Source organism: Helicoverpa zea, chromosome 12 (assembly GCF_022581195.2).
Source record: "Helicoverpa zea isolate HzStark_Cry1AcR chromosome 12, ilHelZeax1.1, whole genome shotgun sequence".
NCBI lineage: Eukaryota > Metazoa > Arthropoda > Insecta > Lepidoptera > Noctuidae > Helicoverpa > Helicoverpa zea.
This window is the reverse complement of record NC_061463.1, coordinates 11,328,214-11,350,514: the sequence shown is the minus strand read 5'-3', so window position 1 is coordinate 11,350,514 and position 22,301 is coordinate 11,328,214. Positions and strand designations below refer to the sequence as shown.

General features: G+C 39.3%; 2 protein-coding genes across 2 annotated transcripts; both read right to left on the bottom strand.

Annotated features, from left to right (window-relative positions):
- Nucleotides 1–2,118: 2,118 nt before the first annotated feature.
- Nucleotides 2,119–5,998, bottom strand: LOC124634900 (beta-alanine transporter). The gene is made up of 7 exons (XM_047170568.1): nucleotides 5,535–5,998; nucleotides 4,997–5,189; nucleotides 3,888–4,146; nucleotides 3,459–3,708; nucleotides 2,920–3,305; nucleotides 2,606–2,784; nucleotides 2,119–2,517 (listed from the first exon to the last, which is right to left on the bottom strand). The coding sequence occupies exons 1-7, from the start codon at nucleotides 5,765–5,767 to the stop codon at nucleotides 2,182–2,184; spliced, it is 1,836 nt and encodes a 611-aa protein (XP_047026524.1). The 5' UTR covers nucleotides 5,768–5,998; the 3' UTR covers nucleotides 2,119–2,181.
- An 8,719-nt stretch (nucleotides 5,999–14,717) lies between these two features.
- On the bottom strand, nucleotides 14,718–22,181 carry LOC124634901. The gene is made up of 9 exons (XM_047170569.1): nucleotides 21,976–22,181; nucleotides 20,385–20,498; nucleotides 19,983–20,099; nucleotides 19,546–19,694; nucleotides 19,129–19,290; nucleotides 18,816–18,922; nucleotides 18,472–18,583; nucleotides 15,459–15,609; nucleotides 14,718–15,119 (listed from the first exon to the last, which is right to left on the bottom strand). The coding sequence occupies exons 1-9, from the start codon at nucleotides 22,132–22,134 to the stop codon at nucleotides 14,919–14,921; spliced, it is 1,272 nt and encodes a 423-aa protein (XP_047026525.1). The 5' UTR covers nucleotides 22,135–22,181; the 3' UTR covers nucleotides 14,718–14,918.
- Nucleotides 22,182–22,301: the final 120 nt, after the last annotated feature.

The following is a 22,301-nucleotide window of genomic DNA, read 5'->3' as shown; positions in this document are numbered from 1 at the left end:
ATGGGCACGTTCGGTACGGAAGCGGCCCGTACACTACCTGAACGTGCCCCAAAGGGTGATAGCCATCAGGCTAATCCGGGGGTACCGCACGATCTCCCGCGAAGCAGCTGGCCTACTAGCCGGACTGCCACCGTGGGATCTGGAGGCGAGAGTCTTCTTGCGCCTGTACGACTGGCGCGAGGAGGCTCAGCGCCGGGGGGAAACCCCGTTGCCGCGGCAAGTTGTCGCGCAGCGGGCAGAGCTCCGGCGCGATCTCATGGTGGCCTGGAGGGAGCGACTGTCGCAACCCAGTGCAGGGCACGCCACCATCGTGGCGGTAAGTCCCCTCTTTGAGGAGTGGCTCGGGAGGAGTCATGGCGCCCTCACGTACCGCATGACGCAGGTCCTCACCGGACACGGTTGTTTCGGGAGGTACCTGCACCGAATCGGTCGTGAGGAGGCGGCCGGGTGTCACCATTGTGCGGACAGCCCCGAGGACACGGTGGACCACACAGTCCAGGTGTGCCCCGCATGGGAGGGGCACCGCCGGGTCCTCGTCGAGGCTTTGGGCGGCGGCGAGAGGGAATGGGATGCCGTCGCCTCCTTCTGCGAAGCGGTCATGCTCGAGAAGGAGGAGGCGGAACGCCAGAGCGTACGCACCTCTCATCCCGGCCGCCGCGCTGGACCAGGTAGACACCATGGGCGCCGGGTGTCGCGTGATGACTCCCGGCCACCGTAGGCGTGGGTCTGTGGGCGGTGAGTTTGGGTGGCTCATCGTCCCTCTGTCTGCTTAGACGACAGACCCGTGTCGACGGCGCGCGTTGTTCCACGCGCTCCTCAAAGAGATGTCAACAACCCCAGCGAGGCCCAGCAGGGCCAAGGCCTGCCGGGGCTGCGGGTTGTTCGAAAGAGATACCGCGGCCCTGGTACATAAAAGGCCTATGACGGAACACGACGGTTTTTAGTCAGTAAGAGTCTGACACTCCCTCACCGCTGCCAACCCACAGCGGGAGGGGTCATTTGATGATTTTTGACGTCGGAAAAAAAAGGCCCTTTGTCTATAGTGAAAAGTATGTGTTGCGAGAGTAAGCTGGCGTTTTGATTTAGCTAACCGTCATGTTTGAGGAGAAATGCTCAAGTTAAACTAATTATTAAAATTTTGTTTACTACAGTTTATATTTAAAGAATCACAAAATTAACGAATATTAAACTAAAATCTTTAATTAATTCAGAATAATCGAATGAATGAGCAACGTCATTTTCGATCGAAAGAATAGCAAGGGCTGAAAGTCGATCTTGTATCATCGAATTCCTTAAACATGTTTTAATAATTTTAAGCCTCGAAAACTGCTTTTTCGATATTATTATTTTATTATTCGAATTCTCAAGACTATTTCGGTAGTGGGATAAATTTCAGTTAAATTATTTTCTAATATACATTACAGCACCGAGATAATATTCAGCTCTTCGTATAACTGATTCAGGGCCGTCTCTGGCTCATGTAGCGCCCGGGTGCAATCAGGACCCAAGCGTTCCCTATGTATAGAAAGATTGTAGCTTGAGTAGTTCGCACGTCGTAAATAAAAAAGTTCATACGAAAACTAGGAGTTATTTTCTTGTTAATAAAAGGACTTAAAGCGGCGCTACCTTCTAGGTTCGGCTAAAAAAGGATGAAAAAATAAAACAAGTGTAAAGTCAAGCACCCGCGAGCGTAGCGAGCGCAAAAATTTTTGAGCTTTAGGTCACTGAAGCACCTAAATTTGTATAATAAATAACAGTGCAAGGTCAAGGCGCGAGCGTAGCGAGCGCGAAAATTTTTGAGTTTTGGGACATTTTTTAAAAGCAAGCACAAATAAAAAGAATCCGTGACTGGATCGAGAGCCAGTTGCTTTGTTATTTTGGTGTTCCAACTTTTTGTTAAATTGAGGACTCAAAAAGTAAACGCAGGATGAATTAGAAATATAGAAAAAATGCACATTTTTTTTCTTGGACCAGACCAGATATATATCTTCTAATTATATTTTTTTATATTAGTGTGGGTTGTAGCGCGAGGCCCCCCCAAGCGCGAGGCCCTGTGCGATGGCACAGTTCGCACACCCCTAGGGCCGCCACTGAAGCTAGGAATAAAAATCAAGTTAATGAGATTCTGAACTGGTTTCTATATATTTAATAAATAAAGTAAGCTTAACATACCTAACAATATTATTTAACAACAACGAAATCAACTTTTTCACTGTCTTTTTCTGTGACAGCGGCAATATTTTCAACAAGAGATACGTTGACCATCTGACAGGAACACAGAGTATTGCACGCACTACAAGGAATTTGTTCTGGATTAATATCCTTTCCTTCTTGATTAATTGTCTCTTTAACAGGCGGATTGCAGCAGAAATCAGTATCCAGTCCCATTTTTTCACCGTCTTCTAAAGTCTGAGGTAGATGTTGATTCAGGGTTTCTGGCAAAAGCAAACTGGCTATACCACCAGCTACTAGTAGGGCGCCCATTATAATTAGCGGAAGAACCATTATGTCAGATCCCTAAAAACAAAAAAAGAAATTTTATGACTAGTGGACATGGCATAAACCTTAATAAATAAACTAGGTACAAGTTTGTGAAAAATCGTACCAAATAATTCACGAGTGGGATGAAAATAGGACCCAACATGCCGAGTACGGAACTGAGACTCATACCCAGACCTCTGACTACTGTCGGATATAACTCCGATGCCATCAGGGGCAAAACGACGAAAGAGGATGAAATGCCCATTTTACCGACACAATATAACGCTAGTGTTACGTAGGTTTCTGAAAAAAGATAAGAGTTAGTTAAAACTTAATGTTTAATCACGCTGTTAAAAATACAATTAAAACTCAAGCTTAGGTATAATTGCTTTTCTATACCATTCATGCAATAATTCTAGTAATGAAGAACCAACTAACCATGTTGCACAAGAAACGTGGTTAAGCAAGCGACACCTCCCACAACCATGCTCATACACAAGGTCCATCTCCTTCCTAGCCTCTCCATGGAGGGCCACAGGAACAAATAGGTTGGCAGCTCCACAATTCCAGCCAGAAAAAAGTTCAGAAACTCATCACCACCCAGCACTGGAGCATAGTAAGATAGACCAACGTAAACGCTGGTGTTAGTGAACCAAATAAACGTGATTATAATAGTTTTCTTCCTCAAATTAGGCGTCCTGAATAAGTCCAAAATGCCATATTTCCTCATCTTCTTCTTCTCCATGTCTTGTTTCAATTTATCTGTCTCGTATTTTCTGTGGAGTTGTACCATGTAATTTGCTGGTAAAGATTTGCCATTTATCCTGGGAAAAGAGACAAATATTTTTCCTACTAATATGCTTACTACAAAGTAATTAAGTAAAGGTAAATATTGTCTTGTCTAGTATTGTCAGGAATTAAACGATCTTTTTGTTTTTGAATTTGGAATGAATACAGAACAGTTCTTTCAAACATACCTGGCCATATTCCTCAAAATGACTTCAGCCTTCTCGAATTCTCCTCTGGCCAATAACCATCGAGGGCTCTCTGGCATAGGCCAAAGGTACAGGAAGAAACATACGAAGGGCAGCGTAGTGGCCAGTGCTAGGTGTCGCCAGTCCCTCACCAAGTAGACTACACCAGCAAGGAGGATGAGCCCCATGGAGTACGCAATGTTCGATAAAATGGTGCAAAGCGTTCTGCTTCGTGGTCCCACCAGTTCTATGGCTGTAAGCATCGTCTAAGTTATAGGAGTTATTACGCCATTACATAAAATTCAAAAATGTTAGGTACAGCATTTTGCTAAATTGAAAATCACTTGGTGAACATATCCTTACAATTAATCAATAGCACTTTATTGTAGGCCATCTCAAAAAAAGTAACAGCAAAAAATTACATCTACTTACCTAAAACATAAGGCGTGGTCATAATCGCAGGTACGGTGAACCCCACGCCAAACCTATAGATGCACCATATAACGTAGTTCTGAGCGAAAGCCGTAGCGACTCCGAAGATGCATTCAATAAGGAGGTAGATGAAGAAGGAGGGTTTTCTTCCGAGAGTGTCCTGGAGGTAGCCGAAGATATAGTTGCCGATGATGCCGCCCACAGCTAGGAGGACTAAGCCCAGGGTCGGGTAGAAGTCGCCGTTGCAAACGAGGTTCCACTGTTGGCAGATTGTAAGATGGATGAGCTTATTGCAAGCTTGCAAGGTTAGGCTAAAGCTAAGCGTCCACTTGTCGGTATCGTACGCATCGGATGTATCGCACGCAACGGATCGTAGTATCATTTATATAGAAACTCATACGAGTGCGTCCACCTGTCCGCATCGTACGCATCGCACATCGACAATGCCGACACCTATGCTCCGAGAGGCAACTTTTGCGATGCCTGCCGATGACGTCATACGTAATGTCGATGCCGATCAGTGAACGCATTCCGCGCTCTCGCTCTGCATGTTCCGATCTCTTCTTGAATATGTTGTGTACCCAGAAACTATGTTTTCTTTTATTGCCTTTTTTTTCCAAATCTTCCTCTTCTGCTAACAAACAAGCTACAACGACAAACTGTTCTTCATCGCTTTCCTCCATTCTCACAGGAGTCCACACGTGCGTTCACTATGAAAATCCGAATGAACTGGCATCGTCAATCCGTATGCTGGTACTTACCGTCGGTAATCCGTACGTTGCCGATACAGTGGACGCACTGTGAAATATTTATCCGTTTTGTACGATGCGTCCGTTGCGTACGATACCGACAAGTGGACGCTTAGCTTAATACATACAACGATAGCTTTATACAAAATAACGAAACTTAAATGTTGTTTTGCTGAATCATGACAATGAACTCTCATGAAACATTCGATATTATAATTTTTATTTTTCTGACACCAAAATTGTTACACATTCAGAGAGTTCATTCAGGTATCATGTTTCATTCATCTATTAAAATCTGTTGAAACCATATCAGAAGAAATAAGTTCGTAGGTACGTAATGTTCGCATAGCACAATCTTACCTCAGTAACTGCAGTACTCTTGTAGACACTCTTCTCGTAAGTCCAGCCGTTGGTGCAAGGAATGATTTCAACTGCAGAGTCTTTCGGAGTATTTAGAGCACTCTTGTAGTTCTTCGCGATCTCGCTGTAGTTCAGATTGTACATGGTGCACTCGGAGTACTGCAGCTGTCCATTCTTCAATTCCATTGGGATACTACAAGAGAAAATTTTGGTTGACTTCCAGATTGGGAAATTTTTGTCTCCCGATTTAATTTTTATACATACCGCAAAAAAATTCGGACCATATAAAACTTTCCTTGACTGCTTATTCAAATAAATCTTTAGGATGTGGTAGGTCGTAATATCACTCGTTAAGTTTGAAATCACAACAAGATTTATTTTGGTTACCTACAACTCAAAAGGAGTTGCCGTAATTTAAGTTGGTCGTCTAAATGACTGCTGATTTAATTTCAAACAGTCGTTAAGGATCAGTGCAATGTCCACCTCCCAATAGATACTGAACACCAGACTCAATTTGTACTCCACCAGAGACCCTCACCTGAGATTCTTAGCAAGGCTAACATCCGATATGATATCCAGTTCCGGGACCCTGCACCAGTGCTCCACATTGGCAGCCATGAACAGCTGCGCGTAAGCATGGAAGCCGCACGGGATCACTGCTGGCAGCAGGATCAAGTAGATCACCATCTTCTGGTACCTTCCGAACTGGCCCACATCTTCTAGTATGGCGTCGAAATCCATGCTGTTGGAAATTACATGACATAGGTACATTCGATATCGAAAGATACCTGTGGCGGTTAAATGAAGGGTTTGCCGTTGCGCAGGTGTTTGTTGAAATGCAGAGCTTTTTGTTTTGCTAGGAAAGAAACTAGTCTCTAATGAGTATGGTATATTTTTGCTATTTTTCCCTCAGCCTCAAATCTCGATTAGAACAGAAAGTTCAGTTTTCTAGATAGTTTATCAACTTTTGTATCTGTCTTGGAGAAGGACGCTAAAATAACGAGGTGTGGTGTGGTCTATGATCACGTAGTGATTAGTTAGTATTGATAATGTTAAGATAAGTAGACGATAGGAATGCCTCGTACAGAATAAGATATTTAATAAGATAGTAATTAGTTAAGATAAGCACGTAGCTTTTCCTTTGTATAAATAGCGTAGTATACTCAATAAAGGGGTGCACTTCTTAGTAGGTATTGGTTGCCTTGACTATACCTAAATATGTAGTTCTGTTGTTTTATTAACACGTCTACCCTCATCAACACCTAAGGACCCTGCCTGTCGGAAGGTTGGCAAGCCCAACATCACATGGCGACCCTGCCATTCGAACGGACCCTGCCATTCGAACGGACCCTGCCATTCGAACGGACCCTGCCATTCGAGCGGATCTTGTGATTCGAGCAGACCCTGCGAGACCCTGCGAGAGCGGTTGGACAATATCGAAACGCCATGGGAAGCACGACGTCCAAAGAAGAAGTAATAGTAGCCAGACGGCAGCAGGAGGATCAAATGTCGCGACGGTGGCGAAGGAACAATTAGCAACGACCAACACGGTGCTGTTTTTTTATAGCCACTTGTTTTGCGCTTATGATCATTGGCGTGGTATTCTGGTTATACAGAAGATGTCACCAGAACTGGATTGAAGAGAAAATACGACAAAGGGAGATGCAAAGAGTAGTGCAGACGGCCTAAGGAGCATACGGAGCGACAGGAAGATCTGAAGTAAGTGTTTAAATATGTACTAAGTGTTGTGACAATGTTGTGGTTTATTGTGAGTTAGAGACAATAAGTTTTTGTTCAAATGGAAGTAGAGTTAACAACGTTATTTTTACAGTTAAAATTATTAAGAGAAGCTATTGTTAAATTAGGTCCCAGTAGGCGACAGGGACAAAACTTTGATAAAAAGATAGGTGAAGCAAAAGCCCTTTATAGTAAATTTAAATGTATAATTGAAGGAACGAGCAAAGAAAAATGTTCAGAGGAATTAGTGCAATTAGTGAGTAACATAGAAAGTTTGTACAAAAATACTATTAAGTTTGAGAGCGAGGTCAGTAACGAACAGAAAATGGCGGCAGAAAAGTTTTCGTTGAAAACGGCGGTTAGCTTACTACCGAAAATGAATGGAGATGAACAAGTTACTCAAGATTTAATTGATGCTATAGGATTATATAGTTCTATGTTAGAAGGGACCGATAGTGTTCTTTTGATTAAGTTTGTGCTAACTACACGGCTTACCCAGGGTGCTAGGATTCGGTTGTCACCTACTTACGCGTCGGTAGACAGTCTTTTGGCAGATATGAAGAAACATCTTCTTACGGTAAAATCTGACGTTGCAATACAAGCTAAGTTAACACGCACTAGGCAAGATAATAAATCAATTGCAGACTTTGGAGCAGAAATAGAAAGGCTGATGACTGATTTGACTATTTCTCAGGCGGGAGAAGATTCGGAAGCTTATAAAATATTACAACCATTTAACGAAAAATATGCAATTAGGAAGTTTGCAGACGGCCTTCGTAATCAACGTCTTGGTACGATCATTACGGCACGGAATTTAACATCCTTAAAAGATGCTATTAGGGTAGCAGAGGACGAGAATTGTGCTTCATCGTCACAAGTCATGACGTGCCAACGCTGGCCCTCAAGGAGTAGTTTTTCTACATTCAATAGAGGTCGTGGAGATAGTGTTAGGAGACATTCTGTAAGAAATTCGTACACGCAGAGTACGCGCAAAAATGTCAACATGGGGCATAACGGTGGAATGCGCGGTCGCAGCAATAATGCTTATCGAGGACGGCAGACTCAGCAAGGTAGAAGGCGTGTAGCATACTTTTCGCACGTGCGGAGCGATAATGATTCATTGTCAATGTCACGAAGTAGCGAAGGTGGACAGTTGAATGAAACGCAGTTTTTTCGAGTCTAAGCATATTTTAGCTTACGATAGTATTAACTGGGTTAATTTAGTAATAAATAGTATACATAGCGAATGGTTAATAGATACGGGTGCGTCGATATCAGCCGTAAAAAATATTTTTTTAAGGGATAACGCTTTGAACTGTAAGATAGTTAAGGATGAGTTAGTGATTAATGGTGTAGGAGGTAGTTTACGAGCTATAGGTTATGTACATTTAAAGTTGGAACACAGACAGTGTTCATTCGTGCATAAGTTTTATATATTTGATGATTTGCCTTGTAAGTCAGTTGGCATATTGGGACAGGATTTCTTGCAGAAGTATGGAGGTATTATAGATTTTTCGACGAACAGATTGACTCTTAAAAATCATGCTAGACAGTTAGTTTCGATGCCGCTAAGGACCTATGATTTCTTATTAACTATACCTCCGCGTTGTGAAGTAGTAAGGTATTTTCCTGTTAATAGAGCAGAAGATTGTGTAGTGATTAGGAAAGAATTACGCAAAGGAGTTTTTTTAGCTAGTGTGATGGCTAGGCCTAGGAATGGGATGATACCCATTAGAATTTTAAATACAACTTCTGAGGAAGTTATGTGTAGCATGTCGAATGTAGAAGTTTTCCCATTAAGTAATTTCGATTGTTGTAATTTTGTAAAACCTGAAAAGGACGTTGAGCGTGTAAAGAAAATATTTTCTTTACTTAAACTTGACTATTTGAGGTCCGAGGAGAGGTTGTCAGTTGAGCAAATATGCGCGAAATATCCAGATATTTTCCATATTCCAGGAGATAAGTTAGCTATCACGAATGTATATAAGCAGTCGATACGATTAAAAGACAATGTTACTCCAGTTTATAGGAAACAGTATAGGATACCGTATATGCAGAAAAAGGAAGTTGATAGACAGGTACAGGAGATGCTAGAGAATGGTATTATTGAAGAATCAGTTAGTGAGTGGTCTACTCCTGTATTGATAGTTCCTAAAAAAGCGGATCGTAGTGGTGAGAAAAAATGGCGTGTAGTGATAGATTACAGACAGTTGAATGAAAAAATTCAGGACGATAAATTTCCATTACCGAATATAAATGAAATCTTGGATTCGATGTCAGGAGCTGTTTACTTTAGTCATTGTGATTTATCTCAATCGTATTATCAGTGTAGTTTAGATGAAGATAGTCGGAAGTATACGGCTTTTACTACGGATAAAGGTCAGTATCAAATGTGCAGGTTACCTATGGGATTAAAAATAAGTCCAAGTGCCTTTAGCAGGTTAATGACTGTAGCCATGTCTGGATTGAATTATGACAAATGTCTGGTATATTTAGATGACCTTGTAGTGTTCGGAAGGAATTTAGAAGAGCATAATCGGAACCTTATGTCAGTTTTTTCTCGACTAAGAGAAGTAAATCTTAAACTTAATCCAACAAAGTGTGAATTTTTGAAAAAACAAATACTTTATTTAGGGCACGTAATTTCAGCAGAAGGTATTTCACCAGACCCAGAGAAGGTCATAGTAATTAAAAATTATCCGCGTCCAACAAATAGTGAGGAAGTTAAGCGTTTTGTAGCATTTGCAAATTATTATAGGAAATTCATTCCTAACTTTGCTAGAATAGTTATTCCAATGACTAAGTTGTGTAAAAAGAATATGGTGTTTCAGTGGACCGAACAATGTGAGGAATCATTTTTATTATTAAAACAAGCATTGATGAATCCTCCAGTATTAGATTATCCAAATTTTTCTGATAAAAATACTTTTATATTGCAGACAGACAGTTCAGGTTTTGCTATAGGTAGTGTCTTGTGCAATGGGAATGGAAAACCTGTTGCATATGCTAGTAGATCTTTGAATAAGAGTGAGTTAAACTATCCTATAATAGAGAAAGAATTACTGGCTATAGTTTGGTCAGTTAAGTATTTTAGACCATATTTATATGGGAGAAAGTTCGTTGTAAAAACTGATCACAAACCACTTTTGTATTTGTTTAACATGACAGATCCTTCCAGTAGGTTGACTAAATTTCGATTGTGTTTAGAAGAATACGACTTTGAGGTCGAATATGTGAAAGGAAAGGAAAATGTATTAGCCGATGCTTTATCCAGAATAGTTATTTCAAGTGAAGAGTTAAAGAGCATGCATGAAAAAACTATATCTGTAATGACCAGAGCACAGTGCAAACAGTTAAAAAACTCGGATATTCGAAAGACAGACTCTGCGGTTAATAGGACTGATCACCCTAGGATCGTAGAAGTTCTTAAAAAACAAGGAAATGATATAGAAGTACTTCAGGTAGGTGTAGATAAGTGGGAAAAGTTGTTACGTAACAAGAAGAATGATTGTAAAACGATATTTGCAAAGTCGCGTAATTTAATGTATATGCCAGAAAACTCGAGTATTTATATAAACTATGAATCTTTATCGGCATCATCGCGAGACGAGTTGTCGAAAGACATAGTCACATTTTGTGAGGAAAATGGAATAAAAGAAGTAGTTATTTTAAAAAATTGTTATAACAAAGAGATGATAGAAAAACTGGCAAAATTTTTTAAAGAGAATAGTAAATCGATATGTGGAGATTTTAAAGTTTGTGTAGTAACGGGTGTACGAAGAGTGGAAGATATAGATGAAAGAAAGATCATTATGAATGATTTTCATATTTTACCCACGAGTGGACATGCTGGAATACGTAGGATGGTGAACAATATAAAAAAGTATTATTATTGGCCATCTATAGAAAAAGATATCGGAGAGTATGTGCGGAAATGTGATAAATGTCAGAAACAAAAGTATCAGAAAAATATTAGGGAACCAATGACCATAACAACCACAGCATCATCAGCTTTTGAAAAGATTTATTTAGATGTAGTAGGACCTTTTGATAGGGACGAATATGGGAATGTGTACATATTGACGTTGCAGTGTGAACTTACTAAGTTCGTTGAAGCCTATCCATTAAAAAACAAGTCGGCAAATGAGGTAGCAAGAGTTTTAGCAGAAAATTTTATTTTAAGATATGGAATACCAGAAGGCATTGCGACAGATAGGGGTTCTGAATTTATTTCAAAAGTTATGGTAGAATTATGTAGTATCTTGGGAATCAGGAAAACAACATCAACAGCGTATCATCACGAAAGTATAGGATCGTTAGAAAACGTTCATAAAACTTTAGGTGCATATTTGAGAATACAAACAAATAACAGTACAACATCATGGAGTTCTTGGATTCCGTATTGGTGTTTTTCATATAATACAACAGTTAATACCGTAACCAAGTATACACCTTATGAATTAGTTTTCGGAAAGATATGCAGATTACCAAGTAATCTACAAGGAGCAAGTGTTGAACCATTGTATAATTTTGATAATTACCCTTTAGAATTTAAGTATCGATTACAAAGAGCTCAAGCTGATGCTAAACAAAATTTAGTAGCTAGTAAAATATTGAGGAAAGAGTGTTATGATAGAAATATAAATCCAATAACTTATAAAGAAGGTGATTTGGTGTTAATTAAAAATGAAACGGGTACCAAATTAGATTGTGTATATGACGGACCGTTTGTGGTTGTCAAGGATGAATCACCAAATGTTGTAATTAAGGATAAGTCGAATGTAGATAAAGTAGTGCATAAAAATAGGACTAAGTTATATTGTAAAAGGTAAAAAAAAAAAAAAGTATGCATTTATTTTTATTTTTTTTCCTTTGGAAGGGTGATGTGGTGTGGTCTATGATCACGTAGTGATTAGTTAGTATTGATAATGTTAAGATAAGTAGACGATAGGAATGCCTCGTACAGAATAAGATATTTAATAAGATAGTAATTAGTTAAGATAAGCACGTAGCTTTTCCTTTGTATAAATAGCGTAGTATACTCAATAAAGGGGTGCACTTCTTAGTAGGTATTGGTTGCCTTGACTATACCTAAATATGTAGTTCTGTTGTTTTATTAACACGTCTACCCTCATCAACACCTAAGGACCCTGCCTGTCGGAAGGTTGGCAAGCCCAACATCACAGAGGAATAGCAGAAAATTACGCATTTCTTTGGACTTTTATCAGCCCTATAAACACATTGTTTTCTTGGTAAATGAGAAATTGAAGATAGCCTTTTTAATTCTATTTACTAACGGTTAGCAGTTACCTTATTCTTTATTTCCTTAGTACTCCAGAAGCTTCATAGTCCTCTCTTCACAGTGAGATTACCGTGACTGCCAGATTGTGCAAACGTTCTCTCATACCTTCACATATTTACCGACCTAAACAATGCCCTACTACAGGCTGTTGCCAAGGTTAAATATTTATTGTGCCCTCAAATATTTTTGCGTATTTGGACAGATGTACGTAAGTAGGTGAGCCTATGGTAAATACGTCAATCCGTCAAGTTAAAGCATTCGCATGTTATGGTTTTCCAACATATATAGGAATGAATATAGGTGAAAAAACAGACATCATATGTATTTAGCATTTTATCTACTTAGTGATAAAAAAAAAACACTGCCATCATACTTAATGCATCCTCGGGGTCGACCCGGGACCAAAATATACACGTCAAGGAAACGCTAGGTGTAAATGATGATAAAAATACTGAATAGGTACTACACCTACCTAAGTCAGTAAATTCCTCATAGTTCAGTATACCAACTATTACTTTTATTTACTAAAAACCAAACAGCATGTAGATAAAATGGGATGCGCGTGGGCAATTATCCCATTCGTAGTCCAGTCAGTCAATTCGATTAGCGATATAATTGGAGCGGGCAAAGGACTGTCCCCTGAATACCATTCAAGGTCGGGAGACGGGAGCCTGTGGTACTTCCACCATGTATAGCGTACATTGCTCGTCATCTTCATTTCTTTAGCCTTTTCCCAACTATTTGGTCGATTCCTAGACTAAATGGATGCCTTTTAAGAGCATTCCTAAAGTCTTAGTGAATAAAATCGGTCGATAGTCGCCTGACTGATCACAACAGTTCTGCTGTCATTGGAAAAACATGTAGAAATTATAACCCACCCAAAACAAAAATGTGAAAGACTGCCAAGTTCGATAATATGGGAATGCTTCGCCTATAAAAGAAGTGAGATCTGAATAAGTACCAAGTTCCATACACATACCTCAGTTAAAAATAGTTACTTTTTAATGATGTTACTTGGCAAGTTTTCATACACCTTGTTATAAACCTACTAAACGCAATGAATCAAGTATTTAATTTTCTATTAAAACTTGCCAAGTAATCATCATTAAAAAGTAACTATTTTTAACTGAGGTATGTGTATGGAACTTGAGTGCATGTAGCAGAGATGAGAATGTTGAGATGGATGTGTGGTGTTACCAGAATGGACAAAGTGAGGAATGAGTATATCAGAGGAAGCCTGAAAGTAGCGCCAGTGACAGAGAAAATGAGAGGTCAGCGTTTGTCCTGGTATGGGCATGTGATGAGACGGTGTGAAACGCATGCTACAAAGAGTGTGCTAAGTATGAATGTGGAGGGATGGAGAGGCAGAGGTAGACCGAGGAAAAGATGGATTGATTGCCTGAAAGAAGACATGAAGCAAAAAGGAGTGGATGTAAGTATGACGTCTGACAGAGAGGAATGGAAGAAAAAGACATGTTGCGCCGACCCCAAATGACTTGGGAACAGGGCAGGAAGATGATGATGATGTGTATGGAACTTGGTACTTATTCAGATCTCACTTCTTTTATAGGCGAAGCATTCCCATATTATCGAACTTGGCAGTCTTTCACATTTTTGTTTTGGGTGGGATTTCATTTATTTTTGTAAGGTTGTTTATTTTATTTTTTTCTTATGATGAAGTTAGTTAAAGAAATGTCTCATTTATACTATTTTTTAGATTTTTTAATATGCACTATGTTTCTTACAAAGAAATGAACTAGATTAACTAAATGGACTAGATTTACCAACTGACTGACATGACATGTTATCATATATTATGTTCGTGGATCAAAGTTACACATTCGTTATTTTCGAAAGTAATTCACACTTGGCCGTTTTCAGATTTTTACTTTACTTTGACTAAATACAAACCTTTGTACCATTCGAAGATATATTATATAAATATAGATAAATTTAGTTCGTTTTAGTTCCTTAGGGGAATAAATTTACACCGGGTATAAAACACCTTCATTATTTTGAAACCGACTCACACTTGGCCATTTTCAGATTTTTCCCTTTAACTTGACATAAAGACCTACCTCCATGCCAAATTTCAAGTCAATACGACCATTGGAAGTGGTCTAGGTTTTTGATGAGTGAGTCAGTGAATAAGTGAATAAGTGTATAGTAAAAATAGCGATTTTCTGACGTCAATATCTCAAGACCTACAATAGGTATATTAATGAAATTTTGTATTTTAGATAAGTGAGGGGGTCTCAACAGATACTAGAAATTTGATATGCGTAAATAAAATAGATTTTGAGTTACAGGGGGGTCGAATTTGGCCCGAAATGGTTCGTGTAATATAACCCACGGCCGGTGTGTCGCTTTTTTGCTCGAACTTGGCGGACACACTGCCGTGTGTCTAGATATTCAAGGATAGGTAATATAGAAGGTTGCGGATAGGTAATATAGAATGTGACAGTCTTACCATGCGAAAAAGACCACCAGACTGTTGGCTACGAATTTATTGCAATCTATGCGTGCATAGAGACTAAAGCGGAAAATCAATTGTTGGACAGCAGGCATTGGATGCCGAAACGAATCTGTAGGATGCTACTCAAGGTTTTGTCATGGTCTGTTCTGATTAGATTTATTTTAATTATAAGATGCTGAAGTGGATAGTAAATAAGACAATTGAGGTTTTAATAAAACATTTAATACAATTTCTATCAAAAAAGAAAAAAAAATGCGTAAATAATCTAAAATAAATGTTAACACGTAAATAAGAACATAAAACTGCACTAAACGGCCATAATTAATCGTTAAAATTCATCTAACGAAGACTTTGTTTGAACACCTCCTTGAATCATGATCTGCAGTAATGGACTTTCGACTCTCTCCCTACACCTTATGGCACATTTTCCTGTACCACTCAGGATCGTTCTTGGCAACTGACTCTGGTCTTCCATCCTTGTGCCTGTAGTGGAACTCTGAGACTCCTCGTCCAGGGACGTTGTTCACGATAAACTTGCAGAATCGCTCGACCATGCGAGCGTCCCAATCTGATGACACGTAGTGGACCGATTCGTATTCTACTAATACCTGAAGAAAGGAAAATTTAATATATAGCAGTAAGCCCTCGATATCATAGGATAATGAAACGAATTGATTGATAGAAAATTATAGATAAAAACTCCAATGAACAAACGTTTGTGTAACTACGAGTAGGTAGAACTGTGTATGAGTCCAGCCATTTCCCAACTATGTTGGGGTCGGCTGCTAGTCTTACCATAAGCAGCTGAGTACCTACCAATATCTTACATGGATCAACTGTCAATACTGCACTGATATGAGCACAACAAATTGGTATAATACTCGTAAAACTAAAAAAAACATGTTTCCTGGATCTGGAACTCGCCAAGATTAAGTTTTGCTGTTTACCTGTACAGTATACTCCTCATCACCCGCCTGGAACTTGAAGGCATAGTCGCGAGGAGCCTGCCCATTCTCGCCATGCTGGTAAAGCTTCAAATCTACCCATTTTATAGGCAACACCTCGCCGTCGGGGAAGGCTATGGTACCGGCTTCAAAACTAAAATAGAATAAAATATAATGAGAGAGATAAATCTATATCTATATACATATAATAAATCTGTAAAAAAATTGTGTCTGTACATTGAATATATTAAAAAAATAATAATTGGGTGGGGTTTAGAAACAGTAATGGAACACAAATCCAAAAAAAAAAATCTGTCTGTATGTCTGTATGTCTGTATGTCTGTATGTCTGTATGTCTGTTTGTTTGTACACGCTAATCTTCCGAACTACTGAACGGATTTCAATGATTTTTTCTTTGTTGTGTCAGTATTAAGCCTGGTCAACATATAGGCTATAATTTATCTTCGAAACTTGAAGACCTGATGCAGAACACCAACAGACCAACAAAACTATAAGAGATACAAAAATGGTGTCATGGCAAAAATTGTTTCATGTGATGAGCATTTTCAGCTGAGATAATAAATTTGAAGATCTGGAACACCTGATGTGGAACCCCAAGAGCCCAGCTTCTCTGTACCATATACAGGTATGCCGTTTTAGCAAAAGTTGTTCAATTTGATAAGCACTTTCTATTGACTTATACAAATTGAAGATCTAAAACACCTGATGTGGAACTCCAGGGGCCCAGCTAGACTATAGCATATAGAGGTATGACGTTTTAGCAAAAGTTGTTCAATCTGATAAGCACTCTCTGTTGACTTATAAAAATTGAAGATGTACAACACCTGATGTGGAAACCCAGGAGCCCAGCTAGACTATAGCTTATAAAGATATGACGTTTTAGCAAAAGTGGTTCAATCTGATAAGCACTCTCTATTTTGACGGATAAACATCGAAGATCTGGAACACCTGATGTGGAACTTCAAGAGCAATACTACACTTGAAATGTATAGAAACGAATGTTATGAAATAGGTATGGTGAATCAAAAAAAGTAATTAGTCCGTCTTTTAGATAACCCTAAAATAATGGACACGTATTTTTTCTTTTCTCCTTCTCACAAACAAATAATAACGAAGATATAACACGCTTGAATTTTGTGTTAAGTCACTGCTTAGTACAAATTTTACATACCTAGACGTGGCGTCACGAGCCCCCACTCTCCGATTTTTTTGCGTTATATATATCTCATTATTATTTTGTATGTCTCTTCCAGACCTCGGGACTACAGAGTTCCGAATTTTTGGGAGGCAAACGTGAGGCCAAAGCCAACACGCTGAAGCCCTTTTGAGACAACTTTAATGAAATGGTGACACAAAACTGACAATTATCCCTTTATACACTATAGAAATGAACCCAAGGACAATCCCCGGTGAACGTCGTTAAAAAAAAAGACAATCTGTGCTATACCATTGCAAACTGTGGATGAATACTACTTGGGCTATTGTGATGGGATGCTAATAGACTAGGAATGGGGAAACTACGGGAACTATGGCTCCTGCCGATGACAATGTATTAGATACATGTAAAAATGGCAGGTGGAGACTCGCCAGCACACTTACTGGGCCCCCGGGAATCTGTCACTGAATAGCAACAAAAGGGCAACAGGGACATGAGTGGCTGAAGTGTGAGGATACCTCGGCGGATTTTAAACGCAGATTACGCGCTCCCTGTGGGTCACTTACCACGAGGCACCTATCCTCCGAGCAGGGCTACTAACCCTGCTCAAGCGACTCCACTCTGGCTGGTCAAGCCAAGCCAGAGGTGTGAGATCTACCCCCGTCATGGTTCACTCCGACCGGCCGGAGATGGGGGACAGTATACTCTCCCTGGAGAACTCAGTATATATGCCCCGCGGGGTCGCTACTCCCCGTCATCAGCCTCAGATATCCTGCGATGCTTATATCTCATTATTATTGTCGTTATTATCTCAAGAGCCTTTGTCCCAATTATGTTAGGGTCGACTTCCAGTCACGATGTAACTGAGTACCAGTGTTTTAAAAGGAGCGACTGCCTATTTGACCTCCACAACCCGGTTAACCGCTCAACCCCCAACACCCCTCGGTAAAACTGGTCAGACATACTGGGTTCTGACTACCCATAACGACTGCCAAGAATTTTCAATGACAGCCGGAACCTACAGTTTAACATCCCCTCCAAATAACGGTCATTGGTATCCAAAATATACGTAGAAAGTACATACGAACTTAGAGAAGTTGCATTGGCAGGTACTTGCCAGACCTGGAATTAAAGACGCACGCTCATACTTGAGAGATTGGTTCTCTACCCACGAACCCCCTAAACCACGAATTCCACTAAGTCACCACGACTTTGTCATCTATTTAATGTTTTTTTACGTTATAATACGTGTAATATTTTTGCCACACACAACTTAAATGCGGACTAATTAGAATCACTACTTTTATCCCTATGGTCACGTCTATTGCGGTTCAGTTCTCAGCGTTTTGTTTAGTCTGCTGTGCTTTTGCCGTTAAAGTACAAAAATTAAATATATGGAACATTTCTAATGGCTATGCGTATTCCGTTGTTTTCAAGTCAACGGGCCCTTAAAATTCAATATCTAGACGATTCAGATCTTTGATTTTGCTGACCCCGTAGTCGCTGGCATAAGGGACAGGGTCCGCGTACGAAGTCGCGGGCAGAAGCTAGTATATAATAATAATACCCTAAGATCTTTGGAGAATTCCCAAGAACTGCAATTTCAGGAATTTGAACGATTTGGTTAACATAATAATCAGGACACACAAGACAGTTTTTGAGACAAAGATCAACCACATAAAACCGCGTATGTAATAATGCATGCATCTGTTATAAGGATTTTCCAAAAAAAAACCAGAATTAAGTAAAATTTTGAAGAACTCTAGAGTGATTGTGACCAAAAGTTTAAAATATTTCCAAATGGTAAGACTCTAAACTTGAAAGTTTGCTATAACTTACACGGAGGCAGTAGAGGGTTGACAGATGACTCCAACGCTGATACTGATGCCGTTCTCCAGGAAGATGTGGTGGAAAGCATAACGGTGCATCAGGGTCCAGTCGCGCTTACGACCTAAAACATTCATTATGTAAATTGAAGTAATGGTACCTACATAGGTAGATCGATATGATGCATAGGTCTATAGGTACAATTTCGATTCATTCACCGCAGCATTTTTGTTTGAGAGCATCGGTAGGTACATAGGTACTTTGTGAGATTAGGCATAGGTAACGTCTTTTTCACGACCTATTTAAATATGAAAAAACCGTGTACGAATCTATTTATATAAAAGAAGTTTTCTTACCAAAACTGTGGTCCCTGAACGATGGGAGCGTGTACTCAAACGATTCGTTCTCAATCTTGAACTTGCATTTCAATGTGCCGAACTGTTCGTAATGAGATTGGTGTGCTCTGAAATATTTAAATTGATCATGTATTTATTGACAGTTATATAGAGATTGAGGTAGTTTCGATTTTATCTGCCGATGGCAACGACGGTATATAGTTCCATTCACTCCCAAAAGAATGAGGCGAAGAGAGCGGTTTTTTTAAACTTGAGTACTTCTTTGTATCGGGGGTTTGTTGAAATCTCCCTTTACAACGTTTGGATTACTTACGTCTTGAGCTTCTCAAAATACTCTCTGCTCCATTTCTCTAAGGCTATAGACTTGATGACGGCCGGAGGGTAGAGATCGGAGTCGAAATCAAAGTGCTTGGATGTGGCGTTCCATTCCCCGAAGAAGTCTACTTCCACCAGTTTGGTTGGATCATTTTGGTACCTGATGAACAATTTTATTAAATAGGCCACAGTCTCATCAACGGCAGTATGTTAACTTTTGCACCCAATTTATTTTGAGATTTATGCACCTACGTAGGTACTAAAGGGTTTACAGAGAGGCGTATCAATAAAGACACATGCACCTAAAAGTCCAACTTCGTCTGAATATCAAACACAACTTCTTTCCAACCACTATCAAGCTGATAAAACCTGTTCAGAATACCATTGCAAATTACAAAGTTTCTATATTACTCACCACATCTGTCCTTTGTAGGAGACGGTCCATTTCTGCATGGGAACTACAGGAGTGATTTTGATCCCTTCAGCGCCAAACTCGCCGATTTCGGCCCCAAATAGAACCGTGTCGGGAATCTTCTTACTGCATAGCAAGCCTTTGTTTGGCAACTGATGGAAAAGTAAATAATCATAAAGTTTCATTAGACGGGTATATAACGGGTATATAAATATAAGACTTTGTGTTACCTGCCAAATAACTAGATTATTGATCGGTTACGGCAGTTTAGATACTACCTACTTATTAGATAGGTTAGTTCTTACATAAGTCTTGGTATCCAAAAGGTTGGTACCTACTCTTAACACTTGGAACCGGCTCAAAAATCGTAGAAAATCTTAAACCTAATGATGACACCAACACCATTGGTTCCCAAAGAATGGTGATGATAAAATACTTACACCAATATAGAACAGTCCGTTGCACATGCCAAGAGGTCTTCTTTCACAGCCAGCGATCACATAGACGCCTTTGTTTTTTTCGCTGTTCGCCGAAATGAAGAAAACGGCATCAAAAGCCTGTAAATGAGAAAATCAACGTAAGGAAAATATGATGGTGTTTTCAGGAAAAAAAACTGATATCTTTCAAAGATTGTATAATAGAGCAAAACATAAAAAGGGCATCGAAAAGAAAATGACTGAGTACTGTACAGTATAGCACTCTTATGCCGCATGAGGGATGTATTGTTGTGATATGCAAAAGTTATGCGTAGGTATAACATTTTAATTAGGCCTTACTGATTTGCCATATACTCGGGAGTTTGTATTGAGTCCGAAGTAGGTATGGATGCAAGTTTAACTCACCTTAGCATCATCGCTCAGGGGTTGCGCTCTGTCCATGGCGTTGGGATCGGCTATAGCCTTCACCCCCTGCCCCGCCCGCCCCTCTGGGCCTGCCGCAGCATGTTTACTTGAATACTGTAATTACATGTGGTAAATGAAAGACGTATGTTTCGTTTGTTGAAAATGAAAATACATACTTACTTAACGCAGTTGGCGCGAAAAAATAACAATCTGATCATGAATGATTTCGAAACCATTCACCTTTAAATAGTGTGCTGAGTGTTCCTTAACCTGTGATTATTCAGTCATTCGTTTTTCTTCCCAGTTCAAACATTCAAGGGAAACCAACTAATTAAAGCATTTTTACTGACAATGAACCGGAGATCAACAGCCAACGGCCATCAAATAAAAGTCCGTTAACAAAATTCAAATTACAAAAACCTCTGATATTGCGACTTATATAATAGATTTTTGTTCACTAGCTTAGGTATCTGTACCTATCTATCAGATTCAGCAAGAGGAAGATCATGTCTAATTTGCAGTCTGTTACCTAGGGAGATAATCCAATATAGATTACCTGATACCTAAGCTGCCCAAACCTAAACCCGATAGAAGACTGAACATGCTTCCTGTCACGCCTTCATGATTAATTAATAATAATAGTTCATTAATTTGAAATCAGTTTATCACGCACCTGCGTTGCTAGCTGAGCTCTTAACTCTCTGATAATGAAGGAAGCTATTGATATAAATGTACTCAGTCATTGTGGTCGAACTAATTGCAATCCAATTTTAATTAGGTAATACTTTAGTAAATTGTTACTTTCATGTGTCAACTTCTCTCAGTCAAATGGACAGGTATTTCTTATTTAAGTTCCATTCAAGCAAAATCACATTTTTGTAGATGCTGACTTCGTTTTTTACCTCTCTTTTCTTTAAAATCAAAAATCATTTTGGCATAAACACTATTGCACAATGTATAGCATTTAGTCAGGGGCCCGATTCTCCTAATTTTACTTAAGCAACATACGATTCACGTTCGACTCGATTCGACTGATATCCAATCCCGACTCGATTACGATTGAAACGTATGTGCATTCCGCTATTTTTTCTTTGAAATAAACGTTTTTATCCTTTTCTGTCATTCAATAATGAATCATTTTGTCTGCAAATGATTTACGATTGCAAAATGATTGTACAGCAAACTACCGTATTGACCAAAATCACCAAAATAGCAGACCAATCGCACACCAATCAAATACGATTGGTCTTTTATTAGTAGCAGAATGCCTGATATGGTTAAAACTGCTATTGCGATCATATTGCGATTAGATTTCTATTCGATTTTGACATTATTAACTTAGAAGAATCGGGCCCCAGGTGAGCTTGTAGGTGCTTGCCTCATTATCTATAAGAATCTACCTATACTACTACTAACTAAATAACAATCCTGTTTTTGCCAGCCAACAGAGTTAGGACACATTTTTCATATTTACATATTTTTCGATTTTCAGTTTTCAAAAGTGCATTTCGCCGCGGTTTGAAAGGCTGACATTAAAAAAACCGGCAGATGGCGTAAACAACAAAACAAATAAACCAAAATCATAACTCACCTTTCTAAAATAATACAGAGCGGCGAACAGGACATATTTCACATAATACCACTTTCCTGGGACCGCGTAAACACCAAGAATCGGCTTGGGGTTCTTGAACACCCAATTGTAAACAAACAATAAAATTATGAAACCTACAAACCACAATGTAAGAGACATTTTATTGTCGCTTAACAACACAGACTGAACAACTTGATAATACTACTGATACACATTTATATAATTTGATAAGAAATACATTGTATTCTGTAGGTAATTAAATACCTTGGAGTAGATTGTCATTATCGGAAACTGTGATGCATGTTGTAACTTTCATAAATGTCGTT

What these genes read in the sequence shown, in the direction of transcription:
- LOC124634900 (XM_047170568.1), bottom strand. Translation starts at nt 5,767, where the DNA reads ATGTACCTATGTCATGTAATTTCCAACAGCATGGATTTCGACGCCATA. An exon ending in ATTTTGAGGAATATGGCCAG is followed by an intron (nt 3,306 to 3,458) that starts GTATGTTTGAAA and finishes CTCTTTTCCCAG; the next exon opens with GATAAATGGCAAATCTTTAC. An exon ending in CACGTTTCTTGTGCAACATG is followed by an intron (nt 2,785 to 2,919) that starts GTTAGTTGGTTC and finishes ATCTTTTTTCAG; the next exon opens with AAACCTACGTAACACTAGCG.
- LOC124634901 (XM_047170569.1), bottom strand. Translation starts at nt 22,134, where the DNA reads ATGTCTCTTACATTGTGGTTTGTAGGTTTCATAATTTTATTGTTTGTT. An exon ending in CTCTGTATTATTTTAGAAAG is followed by an intron (nt 20,499 to 21,975) that starts GTGAGTTATGAT and finishes ATGTAATTACAG; the next exon opens with TATTCAAGTAAACATGCTGC. An exon ending in GTTCAGGGACCACAGTTTTG is followed by an intron (nt 18,584 to 18,815) that starts GTAAGAAAACTT and finishes TGAATGTTTTAG; the next exon opens with GTCGTAAGCGCGACTGGACC.